The sequence below is a fragment of the Peromyscus maniculatus genome, chromosome 1, assembly GCF_049852395.1.
Source record: "Peromyscus maniculatus bairdii isolate BWxNUB_F1_BW_parent chromosome 1, HU_Pman_BW_mat_3.1, whole genome shotgun sequence".
Taxonomy (NCBI): Eukaryota; Metazoa; Chordata; class Mammalia; order Rodentia; family Cricetidae; genus Peromyscus; species Peromyscus maniculatus.
In genome coordinates this window covers 25533464-25555365 of record NC_134852.1, presented here as the reverse complement: position 1 = coordinate 25555365, position 21902 = coordinate 25533464, and the positions used below count along the sequence as shown (strand labels likewise).

General features: G+C 51.4%; 1 protein-coding gene across 1 annotated transcript; it reads right to left on the bottom strand.

The window, feature by feature from the left end:
* Positions 1-441: 441 nt before the first annotated feature.
* Ap2s1 (adaptor related protein complex 2 subunit sigma 1) lies at positions 442-12330 on the bottom strand. The gene is made up of 5 exons (XM_006991469.4): positions 12147-12330; positions 7024-7173; positions 2196-2309; positions 1018-1077; positions 442-818 (listed from the first exon to the last, which is right to left on the bottom strand). The coding sequence occupies exons 1-5, from the start codon at positions 12147-12149 to the stop codon at positions 717-719; spliced, it is 429 nt and encodes a 142-aa protein (XP_006991531.1). The 5' UTR covers positions 12150-12330; the 3' UTR covers positions 442-716.
* Positions 12331-21902: the final 9572 nt, after the last annotated feature.

Below are 21902 nucleotides of genomic sequence, written 5' to 3'. Positions count from 1 at the left end.
TCAGAAGCTGGGTGTGGAGAGACACTGCCATCCCTGACCTCGGGGGCCGGAGGCAAGGCTCCTCTCGATAAGAATCCAGGGGCTGAGCTGGCCCTGTGGCTCACATCTTAATCTCAGCACTTGGGAGGGAGAGGCAGGTGAGTGAAGCTAATAGCAAGGGCATCTCTCAAACAAAACATAATCCAGGGCTGGCTATGAAGCCTGGCACTGCTTGCAGATTCTCGGTGCTGTCAGGTCCGAGGAACTGTGGACTTTGGGCAAGTGTTTCGTGTCCACACCAGTTACCCCTCAATCTTGGGGGCCCTCTGTGGGCAGAAGCATGTCTAAAGTATGCTTAGGTGTCCCTGCTTTTCTTAGCCCAATGAGATGTGTTGTTGACTGACTCATTGATGGACCAAGGCTTCCTGAGGGAAGATGGACAAGGGCTCAGAGACAGCCGGGCCAGGCAGGACCATAGATTTATTGGGGGCTGCACACACGCACGCTCACAGCATCACACAACAATGGCACAGTTACTCGGGACATCACGATGGCCTCGGCCATCAAAGGAGGGCCCAGAGGCAGTGGGTGGCAGCCTCCTCCCATGCGGCCTAGACCCTGCTGGGTCCTTCCTCTGGGGCAGCTGAGGAAGGGAGGGGCTGCTGGGGTGAGCCTCGGGCCTGGCAGGGGGTGAGCAGGCAGGTTGGTCCAGCAGGCCGGGCTGGGCGGAGGCCGCCTCACTCCAGGGACTGCAGCATCAACAGCTGCTTCAGCACCTTCGTCTGGCTGGTCTCCCGGATTTCACCTGCCAGGAACATCTCATCTACCACCGTGTAAACCTGGGCAAGGAAGGGAGGCCGGGAGAGCTGGGGTCAGGGAAGGAAGGGCTGGCTGCTGCAGTAGCCAGCCCTCGGGAGTCAAGTGGTTACGCCCTGAGCAGGGAAATAGTATCAGGGGGGCCCGGCAGATCTCTGGTGGCTCCACCCCCGCGCCCCCCCCCCCCATGGCTGCCTCTTGCCCACTTCCCCAAGAGCCTACCTTGTAGAAGTTGAACACCAGGTCCAATTCACAGACATTGTGGAAATATTCATTTAACACCTGAGAGAGGAAGATGAAGGCCAGGGATGAGAGACAGGCCTGACGGGCTGGTGAGATGGCTAACCTGCTGGGTAACAGTGCTTGCTGCGCAAACCTGAGTTCAAATCCTATATCCCACGGCAGGAGGAGAGAACCAGCTCCCAAAGCTGTTCTCTGACTTCCACGTGTGAGCTGTGGCACATGTGTGCCCGCGCACACATACCACAGACATTATACACACATGATACTAATAAATAAAGTATGAAATAAGACGGGCAGGGAGGCCTGAGGATGTAGCCCAGGGTTTGTCTGCATTCATGAATGGGTTCTGTCTCCAACACCACATAAAACCCACTTGGAGGACCACATCTGTAATCCTAGCATGTGGGAGGTAGAGGCAGGAGATCAGGAATTAAAAGTCACCCCCTAGCTATATGCCAAATGTGAGGCCAGCCAGGGCGATATGAGGGTGTGTGCAATGGAGAGACGGCTCAGTGGTTAAGAGCACAGGTTGCTCTTTTAGGACTCAAGTTTGGTTCCCAGCACCCACGTCAAGTGGCTCACAACTGCTTGTGACTCCAACACCAGGGGGTCCGGTGCCTTCTGGGTCCCTGGGAACCGGCATATATGTCACACTTGTACAAACACACACATACAAACAAAACCAAACCTCAGTGGATGGAGGAAGAGGCAGCTGTGCTAACTAGATCATCCGGGCCATCCTGAGCTACATAACAAGACGCTACCCCCCCCCACCCCCCACCCCCCACCCCCCACCCCCGGCCACACACACAGACCAGTTATCAGAGAGAGCGGACGGGCCCAGTGACAGAGCAGACAGCAGCGGAGGGCCAGCAGGAGGGCTCAGCTGGTAAGGCGCCTGCTGCCAAGCCCGGAGCAGGCCGGGGCACTGACTCTCACGTTGTCTCTGACCTCCGCACACCCACCACTGTGCAGACACACTCACTCACACCATGACTCGGGTCGGACGCAGAGCTGCTGGGGGACGGGCAGAGAAGTTGGCTGGAGTAGGTGAGAGAGGTGAGGAGGGGGAGGAAGACTGGAAGGACAGACCATGCACACAGAGGGAGGTGAGGAGGGGGCCAGTGGCCACCCCAGCACTCCGGGGGGTGACTTACTTCCACGAAGTTATGGATGGCCTCGAGATAGGCCAGATTGTTGTCGTTGACGTCCACGCAGATGCAGAAGTAGAGGCCAGCGTAGCGTCGGTAGATGATCTTGAAGTTCCGGAACTGTGGGCAGAAAGGAGTCAGGACTGAGCCTGGCAGAGGGGGCCAGATGCCAGCTGTTCCACTGTGTGTGTGACCCCAGGCACCCCTGTTCCTGGCTGGGGGAGGGGCAGCAGGGATGGAGCCGGCTTTGGCTCACGGTCCAGCAGAGGGCCACTCACTCAGGCAGTGGGACGGAAATCCCCAGGGTTGGCAGGATTGGGTTTGGGGGTTCAGGGTGGGGCCCTAGTCCCGTTCATCCTGGGAGTCAGAGAGGCTTCCTGACAGAGGGAACGGTGAGCTGAGGGCTGGAAGACAGGCAGGGGAGTTCCAGGCACAGGGAACAGACTGTGAAGGAGCCAGGGCAGCGACTGCACACAGCCTGGCTGCTGGGACCCCAGCACTGCGGGTGAGATGGGGTAGGGGGTGTGGCAGGAGGATCACAAGCTTAAAGAAAGTCTGGGCTGTGTAGTGGGCCCTATCTCAATGCAAAGCAGAAATGAAGTTCCAGATTTTTGTTTTTAAAGACAGGATCTATCATGTAGCCCAGGCTGAACTTGAACTGGCTGTGTAGCTGAGATGGCCTTGAACTCCTGATCCTCCTGCCTCCACTTCCCAAGTTCTGCAATTACTGAAGTGCAGCACTACACCTGGCCCAAAGTTGCAGATTCTGAACTGTGTGTAGCGGACTGTGTGTAGCGGACTGTGTGTAGTCGACTGTGTGTAGCGGTGCATCCCTGAAGTCCTAGCTACTCAGGAGGCGGAGTGGAAGGAGGATCCCTTCAGCCAGGCTTCAGATCAGCCTGGGCAACACAGACAGACAGACAGACAGACAAACACACAAGTTCCTTATTTGGGGCCATTTTGGATTTTAGAGTTTCAAGTAACAGAAGTTCAACCGACACATTGTAAATATTAGAACAATGCTCACAGGGCTCGCAGACTAGACACCCGTGCTAAGGGTGGACTTAATTCTGTGTACTAATTAGCATGTATACTAAATAAAGAGATGGACAGGGGCTGGGGGCGTGGCTCAATGGTAGAGCCCCTGCCTAGAATCCCCCAGTGAGGGGCTAGGGCGTGGCTCAGTGGTAGAGCCCCTGCCCAGAATCCCCCAGTGAGGGGCTGGGGTGTGGCTCAGTGGTAGAGCCCCTGCCTAGAATCCCCCAGTGAGGGGCTGGGGTGTGGCTCAGTGGTAGAGCCCCTGCCTAGAATCCCCCAGTGAGGGGCTGGGGTGTGGCTCAGTGGTAGAGCCCCTGCCTAGAATCCCCCAATGAAGGGCTGGGGGTGTAGCTCAGTGGTAGAGCCCCTGCCTAGAATCCCCCAGTGAGGGGCTGGGGTGTGGCTCAGTGGTGGAGCCCCTGCCTAGAATCCCCCAGTGAGGGGCTGGGGTGTGGCTCAGTGGTGGAGCCTCTGCCTAGAATCCCCCAGTGAGGGGTGGGGGTGTGGCTCAGTGGTGGAGCCCCTGCCTAGCATGCAGGAGGCCCTGGGTTCTGGCCTCAGCACAGTGAAAATACAAAAGGAGCAGTGCACTGCTCACAGACACACACAGATGTGGCTGGTTTAGGCAAACCCTGGTTCTCTTGGATGTGTGTGGAGCACCACCTGGTGGTAACTGTGGGGAACTACACATTTTGTGGGTCCTGGGATATTTACTCTTCAGCTCAACTCATCCTTTTTATGATTTATTTATTATTTTTTGAGACACAGTTTCTCTATATAACTCTGGCTATATCTTTATATACAGACAAGACTAGCTTCAACATTTTCCTGATCTTTCCACCTCAGCTTCCCAAGTGTGGGGAAAACCGTCAGCTTGGAGGCAAAGACAGGAGGATCGTCAGGGTTGGAGGTAGCCGGGGCTACAGTGAGACTATGTCTAAAGGGAAAAGGTGTTGGGAACAGCTCATCCCTAAAGGGCTCACTACACAATAAAAAAGGCACCACATGCTTTACTCCCAGTGCTGGTGAGGCTGAGACAGGTGGGATTAGACCAACCAGTGAGCCCCAGGCCTCAGTGAGATCCTATCTCAAGACACAAGGTAGACAGCTCCTGAGGAATGACACTCAAGGCTGACCTCAGCCTCCACACCCTGCCCTGCCGCAAATACGAACACACACAAGAATTCAGCGCCTGGGTCGCAGGCATGCAGCTCAGGGCTGGGGTCACAGGAATGCAGCTCAGGGCTAGGATCACAGGCATGCAGCTCAGGGCTAGGATCACAGGCATGCAGCTCAGGGCTGGGGTCACAGGAATGCGGCTCAGGGCTAGGATCACAGGCATGCAGCTCAGGGCTGGGGTCACAGGCATGCAGCTCAGGGCTGGGGTCGCGGGCATGCAGCTCACGGCTGGGGTCGCAGGCATGCAGCTCAGGGCTGGGGTCACAGGAATGCGGCTCAGGGCTAGGATCACAGGCATGCGGCTCAGGGCTGGGGTCACAGGCATGCAGCTCAGGGCTGGGGTCACAGGCATGCAGCTCAGGGCTGGGGTCGCAGGCATGCAGCTCAGGGCTGGGGTCACAGGCATGCAGCTCAGGGCTGGGGTCGCAGGCATGCAGCTCAGGGCTGGGGTCGCAGGCATGCAGCGCAGGGCTGGGATCACAGGCATGCAGCTCAGGGCTGGGGTCACAGGCATGCAGCTCAGGGCTGGGGTCACAGGCATGCAGCTCAGGGCTGGGGTCACAGGCATGCTCCACAGGGTTAGGGTTACAAGGCATGCATTTTGGGGGGGGGTCGGGGGAAGGACAAAGTGTCTACGTAGCCTATCTTGAACTTAAACTCACTATGTAGCTGAGGATGACTTCAGTCTCCTTAACCTCTGCCTCTGCTTCTCAAGTGCTAGGGTTACAGGCATATGTTACCACGCCCATGTCACGTGGTTCTGGTTTGAGCGCAGCACTTCACGCACTCTAGGCAAACACACTGAGCTATATCCTCAGGCTGCCGTGAAACTTTTTTTTTTTTTGAGACAGGGTTTCAATGTGTAGCTCTGGCCGGCCAGGAACTCTCTATGTGGACCAGGCTGGCCTTGAACTCACAGAGGTCTGCCTGCTCCTGCCTCCTCAGTGCTGGTATCAACGGTGTGAGCCACCAGGCCTAGTATCCACCAAGGCTCTTAAATTGATTGGCCATGTCCCCCTTGCCATGTAGTGTCACACACTCCTCTCAGGAATTAGGATGTGGGTGACCTCAATGCAGCTGCTCAGTGGTAGCCCAACACGAGGTAGCCCCGGGGACACCACGGGTCACGCTCAGCTTCTCTAACAGGCTCAACGTGCAATGGGCTCCTGAGCTGTCCCTAGACGTGAGGACTTGGAATGAGATGGAGTGGCACTGGTGTGGGGCCTCCTCACTGTCCCGGTGGTCCCTGAGCCCGGAGATCTCCAACGCCGGCACTTTATTTCTGTTCCCCTCCCCAGCCTCTCCCTTACTGGTGACTACCACACCCTCCCAACACCTCCCTCCTGCTCTGCACCCTCAACCTACTCTTTTTGGGGGGCTTGTATCTTGGAAGAACAAAGCTGTCCAGCTGGGAGCTCAAAGAGAGCCCCCCCCCCCCCTGTGATGCTGGCTCCTCACCAGCATCCCTCTGCAGTATCCCACTGCTACCACATCCAGGGGTACCACATCGAGGGGCTCCTGCCTCTGCTCTTGCTCCCTGAGGGGGACTCTAATCAGGTGTGCTGGTACAGGCCTGCAATCCCAGCACCAAGGAGAATGAGGCTGGAGGACTGCTTCAAGTTCAAAGCAAGCCTGGACCACACAGTGAGTTTCAGGCTAGCCTGCGCTACAGAGTGAGACCCTGTCTCAAAAAGCAAAACTAAGGTAATCCAAACATTTGGGAGGTAGAGGCAGGAGAATTAGAAATTCAAGGCCATTCTCAGCTAGACAGCGAGTTTGAGGCAGGCTGGAGGCACATGAGACCCTGTTTTAAAAAACAAACAAGCTCGGCGGCGGTGGTGCACACCTTTAATCCCAGCACTTGGGAGGCAGAGGCTAGCCTAGTCTACAGAATGAGTTCTAGAACAGGCTCCAAAGAGAAACCCTGTCTTGAAAAACCAAAACCAATCAACCAAACAAACGGAAAAACAACAGAAACTCATAGCTAAAACATGGCCAGCAGGTAAAGGCACTTCCAAAGCCTAGCTCCTCAGTCCATAAGGTGGAAGGAGAAATGACTTCACAAGTTGTCTTCGGACCTCCAAACACATATACTCCATGGCATTCCTGCTCTCTTCTACAATAATAAATAAACAATACCCAAACCCATGGGAGATCCTGGAAGCTTGTGCCAACCCATGTCCCGTGTCGAAACCCTTCTGTGGCTCAGGATCTCAGCCACACTGATTCTCCCTGTCAGCTCATTCTGGAACTCTCCACCTGTGCTTCTGCCTCAGGGCCTTCACACTGGCCATTCCCCCGCCTCCGCCCCTCGAGGCTTGGAATGTTCGTTGCTCTGAAAACATCTCCTTCTACTCCCTCAGCCCTTTCTATCTTGGCTGAAGTCACCTGAACGAAGTTTGTGGGTGTTAAGGGTCCAAATTCAACTCCTGGTGCTACGTAACAAACGCTTTACTCACTGAGCCATCCTCCCAACCCCTGAAAAAGAGAAGGAGCTAACGGCACGCGGAGTGGAAGAATGGAGGAGAGGAGGTCATGGGCTGTGCTGCTATTAGAGGCAGGAGGAGGCGGAGGGGCCAGGGAAGTAGGAAAGAGGAATGGGAAGGGTGTCAGTCACCTCCACAAAGTTGGTGTGCTTGGCATCCCTGACGGTGACCACGGCGTGTACCTCCTCGATCAGCTTCTGTTTCTCATCATCATCAAACTGCATGTACCACTTGGCCAGGCGTGTCTTGCCCGCCCGGTTCTGGATGAGGATGAAGCGGATCTAGAGCAAGGAGGGGAGGAAGTGAGAGAGGCTGGGGCGCGGCTCAGGGTGGGTACCACCAGACACCCTATAGGAAAGATGGCGGGTCTCCCCACAGCCAGCTTTCCATGACTGCCTCCCTGGGCCCTGCTGGGCCGGAAGGACATAGGCTTGATCCAGATCCCTGCAACCCTTCTTCCATTGAGCATCTGACCAAGTCTCAGGCTTCAGTTCATCTCACATGCATCTCAGAAGCTACTTCCTCACCCTCAAATCACATTTCCCAAGATGCCTCATCTTATCAGAGATGGGGGCTGGTTTACAGTGCTGGGGAAGCACCCCAGGCCTTGTGCAAGACAGGCAGGGGCTCTACCACTGAGCCACACCCCAGCCCCTCACAGGGGCTCTACCACTGAGCCACACCCCCAGCCCCTCATTGGGGGATTCTAGGCAAATGTTCTACCACTGAGCCACACCCCCAGCCCCTCACTGGGGGATTCTAGGCAGGGGCTCTACCACTGAGCCACACCCCCAGCCCCTCACTGGGGGAGTCTAGGCAGGGGCTCTACCACTGAGCCACACCCTAGCCCCTCACTGGGGGACTCTAGGCAGGGGCTCTACCACTGAGCCACACCCCAGCCCCTCACTGGGGGATTCTAGGCAGGGGCTCTACCACTGAGTCATGCCTCCAGCAGGGGATGATAGGCATTACCACTGAGCTACAAGTAATTAATGAAGCTCAATGATGGCTAAATAGGTACTGAATACATGCTTGTATTAAGACTTCGTGTGTCTGGGACCGGAGAAATGACTTAGTGGTTGAGAACACTGGCTGCTCCTCCAGGGGTCCTGAATTCAATTCCTCGGCAACCACATGGTGGCTCACAACCGTCTGTAATGGGATCTGATGCCCTCTTCTGTCATTCAGGCATACGTGCAAATAGAGCACTCCTATGCATAAATAAATAAATAAATCTTGAAAACAAAAGACTTCTTGTGTCTGAGTTCCTACTACATACGCTTTTTTTTTTTTCTTTTTTAAGACAGGGTCTTGCATAGCCCAGGCTAGCCTCAAACTTACTATAAAGTCAAGCAGACCTTGAACTCCTGCTCCTCTTACCGCCACTTCCCAAATACTGGGATTACAGGTGTGCAACAGAGCTCAGCTGGTTCTTGTTCTCTGTGTTCGTATGTCCGCTTGGGTGCAGGTGCCCACAGAGACCAGAAGCATCAGATCCTTTGGAGCTGGAGTTATAGGTAGTTGTGAGCCACCTGATGTGGGTGCTGGGAACCAAACTCGGATCCTCGGCAGGAGCAGTCGGTGCTCTTAGCCATTGGGCCATCCTTCCAGCCCTTGCTTTTCTGTTTGTTTGCTTGTTTGTTTTTGTTGTTGTTTTTTAAGACAGGGTCCCCTGTGCAGCCTAGGTTGACTTGGGACTTGCGGCAGCCCCCCAGTCTTAGCCTCTCAAAGTTCAGAGATTACCCGTGTGGGCCCCGGTGGCCGCTTGCTCACCTATTTGCATGTATATACGCCATACGTTCAAGGTTGTTCTCCACCTTGGACTAGAGAAACACTGTACGCGTCTCTAGGTGTGCATTCCTTGTCTTTCGGCTGCATACCTGGAGTCATTCACCGGACCTGTAGCTCTCCCACTTGGCTGGCCATAGCCCCAGGGTCCTTCTGACTCTGCCTTCCTGGTCCTGGGACTGCGGCTGAACTACCATGCTCAGCTTAGGATCACAATTTACCCCGTGGGTTTGGGCAGCAAATGCTCGCTCTATCCACCAGGCCACTTCTCCAGCCTACTTACTAAACACAATTCCACACACCAGCTAGCTTTACTGGTGCTTGATGGAATCCCAACACCCTGGAGGCAGAGGCAGCAGAAAAAGTGTAAGTATGAGTGAGGCAAGCCTGGTCTACATGCTGAGTTCCAGACCAGCCAAGGCTACATAACAAGACCTGGTCTCAAAAAACAAAACAAAACAAAACCAGATACCAGCAACTCCACCCCTTCAAATGCTCTGAGGATAATTTAGGGTAGTCCCTTAGTCCCTTCACAGCTGTACAACTGTTACCACTTTCTGCCTCTCATTTTGCCAAGAGTGGCCTGGAACTCACCGTTATCCAGGCAAACCTGGAACTTAAGGGAGAGCAAGTGAGCCTTGACGTTTAAATACAATAACTGCTCGGGGGTCCTCAGCGTAATGTGAGCAGTAAACTCTGTGTGACATCCACCCATGGCTCAAACCACACACACGCTCTGTGTCAGCCTATTTTCTGTCTGGCTCAGAAGTTGGTTACTAAGGTCCCAAAATGTTAGGTCACCAGTCACAGGGCAATTCTGAAAGGTAAGTCAGGTTGGACTTGGTGGCACAGGCCTGTCATCCCAGCTTTTTGGGAGGCTGAGGCAAGAGGATCACAAGTTCAAGTCCTGCCTAGGCTACTTGGTGAGACCCTGTCTGAAAATAAAGAGGATGGACTGCAGTGATAGAGTGCTTGCCTAGCATGCTCAAGGCCTGGGGCTCGATCCCCAGCACCACGGAAAACAAGACAACAACGGGGGGACTTGAAGCCACAAGTGCTTAGCACTGTGCCCAGTACCCACCGAGTAAAATTAGCATTCAGCCACATAGCTAAAAGCACACACTCCTGAGCTAGGAAGCATCCTAGTACTATCAGGCGGTGGCTGTATGCTCATGGGCGGACCACTTAACTACTGTGGGCCTCAGCTTCCCCTTCTGTGTAATGGGCATAATGGGATTCCCCCCCTTAGACTAATGAACAGCGTAACACCTATGAGAGGTGCAGCACACGGCTACCGTGTACCACGCATCATAAAACCCCAACCTCTTACTAGCATTAAAAGGCGTGTGGTCATTTCACTTTCAGGAACTCATGTCCAAGCCAGATAGTGATGTACATCTGTAATCGCAGCTACCGTGAAGGCTAGGTCAGGGAAGTTGGGAGTTCAAGGGCAGCCTCAGCTACATGTTAACACCTTGTCTCAAAATGAAAAATAAAAAAGGGGAGGAGAGCTGAGAGATGGCTCAGAGGTTAAGAGCACTGGCTGCCCCAGAGGTCCTGAGTTCAATTCCCAGCACCCACATGGTGGCTCACAACTGTCTGTAATGAGAGCTGGTGCCTTTTTCTGGTGTGCAGGCAGACATAATAAATTAATCTTTAAAAAAAGAAAAGAAGGGAGCCAGTGGGATGGTTCAGTGGGTACGGGTCTACAGGCCTGAAGACCTGAGTGTGATCCCTAGGACCCACATGGTAAAAGGAAAGATCTGCCTCCTGCAGGTTGCTTGTGACCTCCACACACATGATGTAAAGTAAATAGAGCACAAGAATGGGCTGAAGTGTAGCTCAGTGGCAGGGTACTTGACTACCATGCACAAGGCCCTGGGTTCCACCCTCAACTGAAAAAAAAGGATAGAGAATGAGCAGAGGGAGGAACAGAAACGAAGGAAGGAGGGAGAGAGAAACCACAAGGGTGTAGATTTAGCCGAGGGGAAAATATTTATGCAGCATGCCCAAGACCCTAGATTCAATCCTCAGCATGTTTCAAAGTTTCCCTGCTGGGAAGCCTGGCTTTGAGCCCTATCTATCCTAGACAGGCACGCTCCTGCCCATTTTACAGATGATAAAGCTAAGGCCCAGAGAAAGCAGATATCACAACCAGAAAGCAGAGCTAGCCGCTCAAAGTCTGTACCCTGAGCCCTGGATTCTTTACGGGCTTTCACTGTCTTCCCTGAGCCTTATTCTTCATTCAATCTATCCGCCTTACCCAACCTAAGCAGAGAAACGGGAACAGGATGTTACACGCTCCTTCTAAGAACTCCTTCTGCTGAGCCAGGGAAACCCAGTTCTGGGCAGCCCAGAGAGGAAAGGGGTGGGCGCGCCCAACAGGCAGGCTAAGGCAGAGCCAGGTCCAGGCGCCTATGGGAAGAGCAGCTGGAGGGCAGGGCCGAGGTGAGCCCCGTGTCCTTAACCGCTACGTGAGAATCATTCATCATTCCATCCCTGGGAACACATCTGAGAAGCCCTTGACCCTGTCTCCCCCACCCCAGGGAGCCTCCCAACCACCTCCCCGGATGTTCCCTAACCTCCATCTCCTCCCCTTTGGCCCCTCTCCATGAAGCCTCTTCCAGCCTTCATTACAAGCATCCCTCCTCCCTTTCCTTGTTACAAAGATCATTGCGCCTCCAAGTCCCCTGCTCTTTGGGCGAAGACTCATTTCCTGTTCTGACATCCCCTATACCATTTCCTTTCTTTCCCACGTCCCCGTCCAAAAGCCCCATCTTGGAGGTGGAAGTTCCCCCTAAATCCAGTGCTCAGGCCCTGCTCCCAAAGTTCTCCCCCACCTCAAATGTCAAGTCTCCAAGCCTATTTTGCACCCACCCAGACCTCTCCTCTATGGAAAGTTCTGTTCAGCTGCTTCCCATTCTCTTCTAGAATCCACTCTCAACTTCCAGTCCGCTCTCCTTTTGCAGCAACCTAACCCTAAATCCTACGGGGTGTGTGTGTGTGTGTGGGCGACTTCCGGTCTCCAGGGTCCTCTTCCTCCCTTGAGAGAGTCTCTCCCCCTGGCCATATCCGACTTGTCCCAACACTTGTGCTCCCTTCCCATAAGGAAGCCTCCCTACCCACTCTGTAGAGTCTCTAGTTCTCCTCCATTATCTCCTCCTCATCTCCAATGTCTTCTCCCGCCTCTGGGGTTTCAAAATCTCCCCCCAAATGTCTCCCACCAGGGCAGTCCCTCCCCTGGAGACTCCTTCCCCTCCACATCCTCTGGCTTGGAACCCCAAGTACACCCCGCAGTGCAGCATCGAGGCCCTGATCTGCCTTTCCGACCCCAAGCCCGGGAGCCTGCGCCCGGCCCGGCCCATCCACGGCAGGAGGAAGCCTGTCAGCTCCGAATCGAAACTCCGCGGTCCGTGCGTGGACCCTCCCTTCCAGCCCGTCCCCGGTACGACGCTCCCCTCGTTACCATGGCGACCCCTGTCCGGACCCCAGAGGCCCGGGTCCCGCGGAAACTGGGCGGCTCCGGCTCTGCCTGCAGTTGTGGGGCCCAGGGCTATAGCTGACTTCCGGCAGGAGAACCCGCCTTCCTCCTCATGCACGGCCCTCTGGGAGTTGTAGTTTAAACGCATGCGTTGGCGAGTAAGGGTCGCCCCGGTCGGGACGCCTTCCCAACATGCTCTGCGGTTGCCCTTTTCCTATCCAGAAAGCCAGCCTCCAAATGCACGCTGGACTTTGTGAATGACAGTCTCTGTATAACGACAATTCCCATAGGCTAAAAGTGGGCGAAATGGGAGATGCATTTCGGGAAATGTGGTTCTAGTGCTACCCACACCCCCATTCCAAAGCTCCCTCCCGAGGGCATGCTGGGAAGAGTAGTTTTTTTCTTTTGAGTTTTTTTTTTTTAATTTTACAATTTCATACATATATAATGAACTTTGATAATATTCCCCCATTACCTTCTTTTACTCCCTTCTCCTCCCACCAAAACCCCTACTTCCCCAAAGTCCTCCTACTTTCATGTCCTTTCTCTACTCCCCCCGCAACACCACCTCCTCCCCACCCCCCTCACCCCCCACCCCCCACCCCCGCCAAAAAAAAAAAAAAAAAAAAAAAAAAAAAACAAGAAACAACCAGGCTTTCTCTCTGTCAAACAAACAAACCAGGGTTTCTCTCTGTAACAGTCCTGGAACTCACTCTGTAGACCAGGCTGGCCTCAAACTCAGAGATCCACCTGCCTCTGCCTCACAAATGCTGGAATTAAAGGCGTGCGCCATCACTGCCCGGCTTTTTTAGTTTGGCTTGGTTTTGGCTTTTCAAGAAAGGTTTTCTCTGTGATCTGCCTGTCTCTGTTTCCCAAATGCTGGGATTAAAGGCCTGTGCCACCACTGACCAGCAAGAATAGTAGTTTTAAATAAAAAAATCACACTGTGAACCTAAAAATGTAACTGTCTTTCTATGCTCATGCAGTACTCTATTAAAAATAAACGAGGTTAGGGATGTAGCTCTGACATAGCCTTCCTCATAAATATAAATAACACTATATACATAAAATAAACAACCTGGCCAGACAGTGATGTGTGTCTATAATTCCACTGAAGTGTATTGCTATGGATTTGAGGCTCTCCTGAGTTATATGCTGACTCTCAGGCTAGCCTGGCCTATAGAGTCAGAGTTTGTCTCAAAAATCTAAAAACAGCACTAGAGAGATGGGTGAATGGATGAAGACCCCTGCTGCCAAGCCTGACAACCTGAGTTCCGTCTCCAGAACTCATGCAGGAAGGAGAGAAAAGTAAGGGAAACAATCCTTTCATGTGGGACTCTTTCTGGAATAAGCACCCAGACACCAGTGGCGGTGGAAGAGAAGTCCCTGGTAGACTGGAGCCAGGATAGTTCCTCGGGCTTCAATCCCCAGTCCGGTTTGTATTCTCGCCTTATACTCTAAAACCACAGGTGGGGCAGACAAGCGAGATTTTACAGAAGCGATTGTGGCCTCTATGGCAGGGCAACGACCCATCTTTTCAGCTGTTTCTCTAGAACATTCTGTTCCAGGTGACAAGTCACGCTGGGCCAATAGGCAGCGCAAGCAGTGACTTGAGCAGATCACTGAATAAGCTGATAAATCAATATCGCATAATTGGCCTTTTCTGCCTTTTTCTACTGCATGCTCCCTTTAGCTCCTTAGGACCTGTGAACTGATCCTGAAGAAATGGGCTGCTACTCCTGGCCTGTCATGGTTTTATCGCTTTCATTCCAGTTCTGATGAACCTGGAAAGGGTGGTTAAGACGTATGGTCCTAATATAAGTCCTTGCATTATCATCTTAAGAGGTCCCGCAGCAGAGTCAGCCAGGGTCCCCATGTTGTCCATATTGTACTCCAGAGGCTCTCATTTGTACCTCTTGCCTTAATCTTTTCTAAAAATTTCTTGTACTATTTCTGATTAATTAGCATAAAACAGTATTCTTCATTTAAAACCATGGATATGCCTTCCTCTTTGGTGGTAATCAAATCTAATCCTCTACAGTTTGGAGAAACATTGCCACCCAAGACTTTCTCTGATTCTGGAGAGTGTCTAGGCTTTCCTGAGCAATGGTCAATCGTTGATCTGAGTAGGGACCTGACTGAGCAGAACTTGCTGGATGCCTATTGCTGCGGAACCGGTCACCACGGGCCCCATCAGGGCCGTTCCTAGCAGGACTGCTAAAAGTGCAGGAGTTCTTTTATTTCTTGACTCTCAGGGATGTAAGTATTGCTGGACCTCGCTTCCTGGGAGCACATCTAAGTAGGGTACTGGTCTGCATCTGTCTCCTGGGTAGCAGGTGTAGACACGTTAGGGGCAGGTGAGGTATGTACCATTAGGAACTAGTGCGGTGGGGTTTTGTTTTGTTTTTGTTTTTTTTCGAGACAGGGTTTCTCTGTGTAACAGTCTTGGCTGTCTTGGAACTCACTCTGTAGACCAGGCTGGCCTTGAACTCACAGAGATCCGCCTGCTTCTGCTACCCAAGTGCTGGGATTAAAGGCATTCTCCACCACCACCACCCAGCCTAGCTACTGCTTTTTTAACTAGGCTGTTACAGCCCCCTTCATTCCCCACACATTGGCCTTCTTCTGTGACCTGAGCAGGTGGTCCAGTTAAATATGCCCTTTTGTGTTATTAGTCTGGCTTTGGTTAGTCGTTCCTACCCCAGTATAGGTACCCTGTCCTTCACACAAGCACATTCAGCAGGCTTGACCTAGAGATAGGTCTGTTAGGTTCAGGAACTCGTGGCTGGCATTTACAAAAGCCAGTATTTTGAGACACGGCTTTCCCACATGAAGGGTTTCTCTACGGTCAGTTCCCATATTATTCCTCCCAGGTTCCCCTCACAATGACCCATTATATCCTTAATTCCTTGTCCCTCTGTGGGAGCTCCCTTTCACGGCAAAGTCCACACACGGCCAGTATTTAAGGTAACACCAATAGGTTTCCTCATAATCGTTTTGCCCTCTGGCCCCTCGTCCTTAGGCTGTCACTGGCTGGGGCCATCTCCAAAATGAATCATCATTGGCATTCTTGGTGTGGTTAGTTCTGTCACAGCATGATGATGTCTGGGGGATGATCCATGGTTGGCCTAGTCTCAAGTAATACCACCCAAAGGAGATAAGGCAGAAAAAAATACCCTCTGGGGAAATGGTGCATTATATTGTGGGTGTCCAGGAATGGGAGCTGCCCTGGGACAAGGTTGGGGAACTGGCTCAGATGTGCATCTATGGGATCAGGATGGACACCAGGGAGCAGAGGAGAAGCTGAGCCTCCATCCTGAAGTCATTTTGAGAGGCTCAGCTCTTGTGGTGCACTCCTGGCTTGGGTCCACAACAGCCTTGTGCTCTGTCCATAGCTTGTCACCTTCGACCTTGCTGTACAATGTCAGCTAAGTCTTTCAAGGACCGCTGGAAGCCGGGCAGTGGGTGTGGCCAAGCTTTTCATCCCTGCACCCGGGAGGCAGAAACAGGCAGATCTCTGTGAGTTCGAGGCCAGCCCGGTCTACAGAGTGAGTTCCACGATGGCCAGAGAAACGCTGTCTCAAAATAAAACAAACAAAACCAAAAACAACACTGGAGGCAGGTGTGTCCATCCTCTCAGAGGTTCCCTGAATCCTTTGGGAGCAGTGGAAGTGGTGAAGGGGCCAAGCATTATTTCAAAAGGAGAGTAACCACACTTACAGAGCGCACAGTGCACCCCAAATAGTATAGGTGGCAGAATTTCTGATCAAGGGAGGTCTGTTTCTGGGCAACGTTTGGCCAGTGCCATTTTTTTTTTTTTTTAATTTTATGCATGCGTGCTCTATCTGCATGTACAACTTTTGCCAGAAGAGGGCATCAGATCCCACTATAGTGTTTGTGAGCCACCATGTGGTTGCTGGGAATTGAACTCAGAACCTGTGGAAGAGCAGCCAGTGCTCTTAACCTCTGAGCCATCTCTCCAGCCCCCGGCCAGTGTCATTTTAAAAGTCTTACTTATTTTCACGACCATGCCTAAAGGTTGGGGGTGGTAGCATGTGCACAAGTTCCAAGTTAATTCTCTGTGCAGGAAGGAGAGGATTCTACCCAGCCTGAGAATGCGCACATCACAAGCAGCGACTATTGGTCCCTTCTGTTGGGTTCAACGTCAGTAAAGAACACTTCTAGATGTTTAAATGTGTAGGACTCTAGCTTTTGTGTTGACATGGGGTCCCCGCTTGGGATTATTCTGAGCACGGTGCAGATAGTCCTTGTTAGCTTATTGGGTCATTGTCGGCAACCTCGGCACCACCAAATATATCTGCAACATTTCTTCTCGTTGATTGTTTTCCAGACAGCCCTGGTTGTTCTGGAACCCCAACTCCCTCTGGAGCCTAGGCTGGCCTCCCAAGTGCTGAGATCAAGAGGGCCACCATAATCAGCTTCTTGCAACAGTTCTCATAGGGCGGTTTTCCCCGGAGGGGTTGCTGTGTGAGCTTGTCAGACTAGGTTGGGAGCTGGGGTTGCTGTGGGTATTATTGTTTTCTATCAGTGGTATTCAGACAGCCCTCCTGATTTTTAGTAGCCCTGTTATCAGGTTTTTGTGTTTTGTTTTGTTTTTTACATTTAAACTTATTTATTTAATTATTGAGTGTGTGTGTGTGTGTGTGTGTGTGTGTGTGTGTGGGTGGGTGAATGGGCACGCTACAGTGTTCACGTGGAGGCCAGAAAACAACCTGTGAGCATTGATTCTCTCTTTCCTCCAGCTGGTCCTGGGACTCAGACTCAGGTCATCAGGCCCGACAGCAGGAACTTGACTCACTGAGCCATCTCACTGGCCCACATCAATTTTTGTTTGTTTGTTTTTTTCTCCTTTTCTGGTCTATATGAGGGGAGTTCTGGGTGTAATGAGAGGAGACTTTGGAGCTATGGCTTCATGGACTAGACCTCGGCTCTTTGTGTGAGCCTGGTAGTGTATCACTGCCAGAGCCAGGGGAGCCCAGACAGCTTCTCGGAGCTGGAGGACTTGGACTCTGTTTTTGCCTTCTTTGTCCCCTGAGGCAAGCAGTCCCCTTCCTTGATATATTATTGTTGGTTTGAGTCTCTTGATGTGTAAGGAGCTATTCCCCTGTCATAGGCTTCAGCTCTCATCAGTAAAAGGTTCCATATCTGAATTGAGGAGCCGCTAATCCTTTAGGTCTGGCCATGAACTACAAGTGTTGCGGCTCTGAGGGGAAAGGCTTTCTGGCCAAGGATTACCAAAATCACACCGCACAACAAACCTCACACAAGAGATTTATTGTGAAAGACACAAAAGGGTGGAGAGAAGCAGCAGGGAACTGAACTTATAAGGGGTTTCTTGGGGGCAGAGATTTCCAGGGTGGGGATTGGTAGGATTTCAAGTCCTGAGCTTGGGCCAAGTCCAGGGTGTTAGGATTCTGCCCCCACTCCAGCTGCATGACCCCACACATGCAGTTCAGGAGCTAAGCAATATGTCTTGCGTCTGACGTCATCAGTGTGTACTGGTGATTACGTGGTCACACAATCAACAGATGCGTGGTGTAGCTGCGTAAGCCAGCCTGTGCATGTGCTCAGGAGCCCTTAAAAAGCTGGACACAGACTCCTCCTCCTCTCTATTCTGTCCCCGCCCCCCCCCCCCCCACTATCTCTTCTCTATTTTCTCTCTCTGCACTCTGCACTTGCTTCTCCCCAGGCCTTGTTCTTTTGACGCCCCTCCCCCTGATAAAGCTCTGATACTGGGTTTTGTCGTGGCTCGTGCCTCATGACCTTTATGCATGGTAACCATCACCACTTATTATTTTTAATACAGGGATTGGTGGGCTTTGAGCTGAGGGATTGATTCTGTGGAATATTAGTTTAAGATGAGTTACATTTGTTTATTCTGTGGAATATTTGTTTAATGATGCAAAAATGTGTTGGATTCTTTTATGTGGCATTTGTTTAACTCTGTAAAGCTGTGTTACTTTGTTGCCTAAAACACCTGATTGGTCTAAATAAAGAGCAGACTGGCCAATAGTAAGACAGGAGAGAGAAATAGGTGGGGCTGCCAGGCAGAGAAAATAAATAGAAGAAATCTAGGTTTAGAAGAAAGAGGAGTGAGGAGCCAGAAAAGAGGAGAGGAGGACACCAGGGGCCAGCCACACAGCCACACAGCCAGCCACAGAGTAAGAAGGAAAGAAAGATACATAGAATAAAGAAAGGTAAAAAGCCCAGAGGCAAAACATAGTTAAAGAGAAATGGATAATTTAAGTTAGAAAAGCTGGCTAGGAACAAGCCAAGCTAAGGCTGGGCATTCATAAGTAAGAATAAGCCTCTGTGTATTTATTTGGGGACTGGGTGGCAGGCCCCCAAAGAGTTAAAAAAAAATAACCAAACTACAGATTGGTGGGTTTTTCTGAGCTCATAGATTGGTGAGTTTTTGAACTCAGGGATTGGTAGGTTTTCAAGCTCAGGAATTGGTGGGCTTTCAAACCTGGAAGTGAGCTCAGACATTTCCCCCCACAGTGAGGAGACAATCTCTTTTATAATTTCTTCAAAATCATGGAGGGGCCCTCCTTCCTCTTCAGGTAAGCATGTTGCTGGATAACATGGCTGCCATCTTCTTGATGAAGGGAAGATCTGACATTTTCCTTCGTGGACACAGGGGAATGGACCAGTCCCTGGAATGCAGTCCACCGGAGTCTAGCAGAGCTGGCCTGTGGTCAAGGCTGGTGAGCATGGGATGGGGGCAGATGCCTTTTGAGGGTCAGGATTAAGTGGTCTTGTGACTGCCTCAGTTTCCTGTGGTACTGGCAGCATCACATGCAAAACTTCATCCTCTGGGGATTGCTAGTGAGGATGCTTCCTTGGTGCCTCCAGGCTTAACAATCTTTGCAAGACTGTGTGGGTCCTGTTTCAGGGCTGTGCAGATGCCAGGACAAGAAGAGTTCCCTAACCAGAAGTCTGGGGAGGGAGGAGGTTATATGTGCTGCCCCTTGTGGTGAATAGAGTGAGGTAGAGAAGATCAGTTTCCACCTCAAGCAGATGTCTGTCTTTCCTTCCATCTGCCTCCCCCAGGTTTAGAGGTCTTACCTTAGGATCACACATATATCCCCATGCTTGGTCACCTCCTATCATGGAAGGTAATTGCCCATTTAGGTGAGCCAACCTCAGCAGAAGCCCAGGTTGGAGCCCAGTCAGATCCTGCAGCCACAGGTTGGTGGGGCCATTACAAGCATGCACACATTCATTCACCATCCATCCACTCAGAAGTTTTACACTCCCATTGTAAATTCCTAGTCTGTCTATTTCTCTGGAGACCAGTACCAGTGCTGCCTTGGCATCTCATCAAGGCTTTAGAAGCAATCTTCTATGGGGTGATTAAGCCTGCGTTGGTTCTTCCTGCCTGTCTTCCCAGGGGTCTCTACCTATCCTATCTGGACTGCCAGACTAGTTTTGGCTTCTACTCAGAGACTCTGGTCCTGTATCTCACAGTCCTTTTGGCCCCTAGAAGGGGATCCTGGAATCCCATTGGGGATGCATTCTTCCTGGTTCTAGAGACTTTTGATTGGCTGAGAGGCCCTGGAGTGGCATCAACTCTTGCTCAACTGGGGTCCTGGTGAAGGAGATGTCACTGGGGCCAGAAACACGGGGATCTTTTTGGAATAAGCCACTCCATCACCATTGCGCATGGAAGAGACGAGAAGTCACTGGTAGATTGAAGCCAGGATATCTCTTGAAAGGTTTCAATCCACAGTCCGGTTTGTATTTCTTGTATAATATTAGAGGGACCAGCCTTAATATTATACATCCCAGGGGCTCAGGAGAGAGAACTACTAACGGCGAGGACTATTTTCAGGAAATAGAATCTCAGCACACAGAGCTCTATCGTCCACTTGTTTTAATTCCTCTGGCATAACATCCTTTATACACAGCTTCAGTTCTGTTCTCATGTCTAGCTCCTTTCTTGCCTGATTTCTCTCTATATTTATCTACTGTCCCCTCTAGGTTCTATCTTAATTCCTTCATCTAGTTCTGCCCCTTCTAGGTTCTCATCTATCTAGTTCTTTCCCCTATCAGCTCCTCTCTCGTCTCCTTCTCTCTCATCTGGCTCTTCCTCATCTTGTTCTTTCCCATCTGGCTCTTCCTCATCTTTCATCTTGTTCCTCTAGTCCTCTCTTTTAGCCCTTCAATCTAGTTCTTCCCCATCTCAGTTCGTTCCTCTCAAGTTCTTACCCATCTAGTTCTTCCATTCTCTTTTCTCACCTACTGCCCTGGAAGTCCCGGTATATAAAGGGAGGGTCCGAGCTAAATTGTGTAAAGCTATTACTTAACATCCACCTCTCCTAGGCGGTGTCCCCTTGTGGAATTTACCATAAGTCAGGAGACTTGCATGTGGGCTGTTACCATTGTTAGTCCTCGGAAGTTGGGCGCCCCCCTGGGCGGTGTCTCCTTGTGGAATTTAAGTCAGGAGACTTGCAGGTGGGCTGTTATCATTGTTAGTCCTCGGAAGTTGGGCGCCCACCTGGGTGGTGTTTCCTGTAGTCCTTGAAAGTGGCTAAGGGAGATAATCTGATTCCAGAGAAAGCCTTTCCTGAGGCTGTTCACCAAATACCTGGAATGTGTTTTGTCCAGAGAGTGATCAGTCCACACTGTTAGCCCTTCTTAGGGAAAAGTCAATTGGGAAAGCTATGAAGGCACACATGATTTTCATAACAGAATACAGCTGATATATAACAAGCCAAGTAACACCAAAAACCAAAGGTGGGGCAGACAAGTGAGATTTTATAGGAGCATTTGTGGCTTCTGTGGCAGGGTGACAACCCATTGTTTCAGCTGTTTCTCCAGGTAGCAAGTGAAGTCGTACTTGGCAACGAGACAGTACAAACAGTGCTTTAAGTAAATCATGAGATGCTGTGGGGCGTTCTGTATGGTAAATGTGTTGCTCTGATTGGTTAATAAATAAAGTGCTGATTGGCCAGTAGCCAGGCAGAAGTACAGGCGGGACAAGCAGAGAAGAGAATTCTGGGAAGTGGAAGGCTGAGTCAGGAGATGCTGCCAGCCGCTGCCATGAGTACCAACATGTAAGATACTGGTAAGCCACGAGCCATGTGGCAAGGTATAGATTTAAATAATATAAGAGTCTGTGTGTTTATTTTATAAGTGGGCTGTGGGACTGCCGGGACTTGGCGGGAGCTGGAGAGAAACTTTCCAGCTACAATGAAATAAATCAGTTTTTAGTAACTGGTCTTTTCTGTCTTATTCTACTTTCCTTTCTTCCTTCCTTCCTTCCTTCCTTCCTTCCTTCCTTCCTTTCTTTTTGTTTGTTTTTTGAGACAGGGTTTCTCTGTAATTTTGGTGCCCGTCCTGGATCTCACTCTGTAGACCAGGCTGGCCTCGAACTCACAGAGACCCGCCTGGCTCTGCCTCCCGAGTGCTGGGATTAAAGGCGTGCGCTGCTGCTGCTGCTGCTGCTGCTGCTGCTGCTGCTGCTGCTGCCGCCGCCGCCGCCGCCACCACCACCCCCCGGCTCTACTTCCCTTTCACATCTGTGTTTATTGCTGTGTTATTCCCATGGCCTAGAAACCAGAACCAACCTCAGTAGATGAATGACAGTAGAAGATGTGGTGTACACAGACAGTGGAGATTACATGGCCCTGCATTAAGATGAAACCATGACATTTGCAGGAAAATGAATACAATTGGAAATAGTTATGTCAGGAGAAAAAAAAGCCAGACTCAGAA